Source organism: Colobus angolensis, unplaced genomic scaffold, assembly GCF_000951035.1.
Source record: "Colobus angolensis palliatus isolate OR3802 unplaced genomic scaffold, Cang.pa_1.0 Scaffold114, whole genome shotgun sequence".
Classification (NCBI taxonomy): Eukaryota; Metazoa; Chordata; class Mammalia; order Primates; family Cercopithecidae; genus Colobus; species Colobus angolensis.
In genome coordinates this window covers 1,759,304-1,764,093 of record NW_012112475.1, presented here as the reverse complement: position 1 = coordinate 1,764,093, position 4,790 = coordinate 1,759,304, and the positions used below count along the sequence as shown (strand labels likewise).

At 46.9% G+C, this 4,790-nt stretch overlaps 1 protein-coding gene across 1 annotated transcript in view; it reads left to right on the top strand.

Moving 5' to 3' along the window:
• EFCAB8 (EF-hand calcium binding domain 8) overlaps window positions 1-4,790 on the top strand; it is a 96,199-nt gene that overhangs the window by 36,724 nt on the left and 54,685 nt on the right. Inside the window, exon 13 of the mRNA XM_011960620.1 lies at window positions 475-545. Within this exon, the coding sequence (XP_011816010.1) occupies window positions 475-545 (71 nt within the window). The remainder of the gene's footprint in view (window positions 1-474; window positions 546-4,790) is intronic.

Sequence of the window (4,790 nt, the reverse complement as noted above, 5' to 3'; positions counted from 1 at the left end):
TAATCCCAGCTACGTGGGAAGCTGAGGCAGGACAAGCTGGGAGGTGGAGGCTGCAGTGAGCCAAGATCGTGCCATTGCACTCCAGCCTGAGCTGCAAGAGTGAAACTCCATCTTAAAAAAAAAAAAAGAAAGAAAAGAAAGTGTACTTAGCCAAGACGCCAGGGGTTGAATACTGCTCCAGATCCTATCACTCAGTAATGACTTGACCTTAGCCAGGTCACTTGCCCATTTCCCAGCTATTCTCTCTGTAAAATGGACATGGATGCCTACCCTATCTGCCTACGCTAAGTCCATCAAATGAGGGAGTAGGATGTGAGTGCATGATGAAAAATATATGGTGGTATCAACTGTAGGTGATTCTCATCATCATTGAGAGGTTTGACTTCTTGCTTGGCACCTTTAGGAAGGCATTTAGGGCCCAGAGCCATTTTCTCTGAGAAGTTTTCTAGTTCTGTTTTCTTTCATTTTCAACAGATTAGTGGGATTATCCATATGAACAAAGTGTTCTATGTGACAGGATGGAGTAAGAGAATCACTCATTTCCTGTGAGTAGAAAGCATGCATGGTGAGTAGGTCCTAGTAGCTGCGTGTTCTCTCTCCAGATGGGTTCCTCCATTCCGAGCTTTCCTGGTGGTTGGAACACCATGCAGGAAGTTAGTGGTGGTTAATGACTGTTGCTTCATCTACTCATCCATCCATTCATTCATTATTCATTGAGGCTAATATATTCTTGGCCTTTTGCTAGGTGCCTGGGATGGGTATAAACAAGAATGTTGGAGTCTTTATCCTCCTGGAGTAGCTAGTTCAGTGGGGGAATGTCTTAGTCCATTTGGGCTGCTGTAACAGAATATCATAGACTGAGTTACTTTTAAACAACATAAATTTATTTATCAGAGTTCTGGAGATGGGGAAGTTCCAGACAAGGCGCCAGCAGATTTGCTGCCTGGTGAGGGCCCACTTCCTGATTCATAGACAGCTGTCTTCTTACTGTAACCTTACATGGTGGAAGGGGTAAGAAATCTCTCTGGGGCGTCCTTTATAAGGGCACTAATCCCATTCGTGAGGGCTCCATTTTCATGACCTCATCACCTCCCAAGGCCCCACCTCCAAATATCCTCGCTTTGGGGATTAGGTTTCAATATATGAATTTTGGGACCAAAATTCAGTCTATGGCATTCCATCCCTGACTTCCCAAAATTCATGTCCTTCTCTCATGCAAAATATATTCATTTCATCCCAATAGCCCCCAAAGTCTTAACTTGTTCCAGTATCAACTTTAACATCTAAGTCCAACATATCATCTAAATATTACCTGAATAAAATATGGGTGAGTCTCAAGGTACAATTCATTCTGAAGCGAATTCCCCTCTAGCTGTGAACCTGTGATACTAACATGTTACGTACTTCCAAAATAGAATGGTGGGACAGGCAGAGGATAGATACAAGGGAGAGCTAGGAAAGGAGAAAGGAGGGACAGGTCCTGAGCAAGTCAAAAATCCATCGGGGCAAATGCTAGTAGACCTTAAATCTCAAAGATAATCCTCTTTAGCTTGCTGCCCTGCCCTTCAGGCCTGCTGGGGTGGCAGTTCTGCCCCTGCAGCTTTGCCAGGCAGGCGATCAGAACCCTAAGACTCTGGGCAGCCCTACACCTACAGATTTGGGGAGCCTTGCCCCCCTGGTGGCTCTATGCCTGGGCCCTGCCCCTGTGGCACTTCCCTGCATGAGCCCCCTGGCCCTGTGGGGCTGCAATTCCAAGGCTGTGGCTCTGCTGGGAGGCCCTGTCCTTTGAAATCTAGGTAGTGGAGGCAGCCATGTCCTCCCCGCTCTGCTGAGTGCATTCCATGCTGTACCATGGTCCACAGGAGCCACACCTAGAGTGGTCAAGGAGTACGAAGAATGGAGCCTGTGAAGTTAGGCGATGATGGTAAAGTGTACTGTGGTCCCATGGGCACTGGTGGCCATTCTCTTGAAACCATTCTGCCCCCAGGGCCCTTGTACTCTGGGCTGGTGATGGGAGGGACAGTCCTAATGATCTCTGAATTGCCTTCAGGGTCATTCTTTCATTGTCTTGGAGAACAGCACTGGCTTCTGTTGGGTTGGCTGATCCATACTAATCTCATCAAACAGTGCTTGGCTATGTCTTTAATGATTGTATTAGTTTGTTTTCACACTGCTGTAAAGAATGCCTGAGACTGGGTAATTTATGAAGAAAAAAGGTTTAATTGATTCACAGTTCTGCATGGCTAGGAGGGGGCCTCAGGAGACTTACAATCATAGTGAGGGGGAAGCAAGGCCCATCTTACATGGTGGCAGGGGAGAGTGCAAGGGAAATGCCGCTTTTAAACCATCAGATCTTGTGAGAACTCACTATCATGAGAACAGCAAGAGGGAAACTGCCCCCATGATCCACTCACCTCCTACCAGGTCCCTCCCTCAACATATGGGGATTACAATTCAAGATGAGGTTTGGGTGGGGACCCAGAGCCAGACCATATCAATGTTCTATCCTGAACAGGCTTTCTCATTCCTTTCTGTATGGATAGGATGAATCTTTTAAGTTCTGCTTCCTTTTTTTTTTTTTTTTTTTAAGACACGGGGTCTCACCCTGTCACCCAGGCTGGAGTGTAGTCATGCGGTTATAGCTCACATCAGCCTCAGCTCCTAGGCTCAAGTGATCCTCCCACCCCAGCCTCCAGAGTAGCTAGGACTACAGGCACATACCACCATGCCTGGCTAATTAAAAAAAATTTTTTTATAGATATGGGGTCCTGCTATATTGCCCAAGCTGGTCTTAAACTCCTGGCTTCAAGCAATCCTCCTGTCTTGGCCTCCCAAAGTACTGGGTTACAGGCATGTGCTCCTGGATTCTGCTTCCTTTTTGATTAACAGTTTGTTTTTTAAACCATTTCTCTCTTGTTGCATTTTATTATAAGTTGTCAGGAGAAACTAGGCAACTCCTTCATTATGTTACATAGAAATTTCCTCAGTGAAATATCCAATTTCTTATCTTGTAAGTTCTACCTGCCTCAAAACACTAGAATACAAATATGATTCAGCCAAGTTCTTTGCCATTTTGTAACAAGTAGGAACTTTCCTCTGGTTTCCAATAACATGTTTCTCATTTCTGTCAAGACTTCACCAGAATGGTCTTTAACATCCATATTTCTACCAAAATTCTGTTCAGGATTACTTAGGTATTCTCTAAGAATACTGAGGCTTTCTCTGCATCTGTCCTCTTTTCTTTCCAGGCCCTCACTGGAATCACCCTTAATGGTCTATGCGTAGCAATGCAGGCTTTTTCTAGCATGGACCTTCCATCCTCTACCTATTACCTACTTTTTTTTTTTTTTTTTTTGCCAGGGTCTTGCTCTGTTGCCCAGGCTGGAGTGCAGTGGGATCTTGGCTCACTGCAACCTCTGCCTCCTGGGTTCAAGTGATTCTCCTGCCTCAGCCTCCCGAGTAGCTGGACTTACAGGCATGCACCACCACCCCTGGCTAATTTTTGTATTTTTAATAGAGACAGGGTTTCAGCATGTTGGCCAGGCTGGTCTCAAACTTCTGACCTCAAGTGATCCACCCACCTCGGCTTCCCAAAGTTTTGGGATTACAGGCATGAGCCACTGCACCGGGCCTCACCTGCTACTCTTGCATTATAACAATGGTCATGGTGGCAAAATGTTTCATTGAGTGGCATGACCATCCTTATTCTCAACATTTCCCTTCTTAGGAGCAGTTAGTTTATTTCTTATTTTTTTGACGGGGTGGTCATGATTAATGTTGCTTCAGTGATGTCTTTTCCAGATAGGGATTATTTTCTTTGGCTAGATCCTGGTAAGTGCCATTTCTGAGTTAACAGGTCTTCACCAAACATTCCAGTTTGCAGTGCCCTGTGATACAGGGCAGAGGAGGTCCTGTTTTCAAGAGTGGCTTATGCTATAGCAGGGGGCCCTGAACATCTGTTTTCTCAGTGGATGGAGGGGAGGGGCCAAGGCAGGCTAGAGACCACCCTTGGGAGTGGAGGCCCCGGCCTCTCCAGCAGCCCCCAGCTGTGTGCTCCCTACAGGTGGTGAGTGGCTGCCTGCGCGGCACCGTGAGTGTGTGGGAGGTCGTGACGGGCAGGAAGACGATGGAGTTCTCTGTGTCTGGGGGCCAGCACGTGGAGCTGACCGCCATGGCCCTGAATGAGTCAGAGCAGTGCCTGCTCACAGGTTTGCGGGATGGCACAATGAAGATGTGGAACTACAACATTGGCAAATGCCTATTGACCTTTCCCAATCCGGACCAGCTGGAGGTCAGTCTTGCTTGTTAACTAGAGCCAGGGACAGCCTCTTGGGAAGCAAAACACAGCTCCTGTGACCCTGGGATGCACTATTTTTAGACCTTTCTGAAAGGGTGTTCATCATAGTCAGGTGGCCTGGCATCAAACCGCCCGGAGCCTCTGTGTCTCAGGCATGAAACGAAGACAGCTAACAGTGCCTGGACTAATGGGTTTCCACTAAGGTTAGCTACTGTTGCTCTTTAAATTTGCTAGCACTTCTCATTCCTCATACTGGAGCTTTGGATTGCATTTCTAGCAGTGGGATCAGTTAATTCACAGCCACCCATGGTCACCCCTATTTGGGAAATGCCTGACAGTATTATTATAGGGCCAGTCCATGGGAGTGGCATAGGACAAAGCCAGCAGTTCCACCCTAACTTTTGTGACACAGTCCTTTAACCAACTCAGAATGTGTACTTAGCTGGCCAGGCAGTGGCTCATGCCTGTAATCTCAGCACTTTGGGAGGTTGAG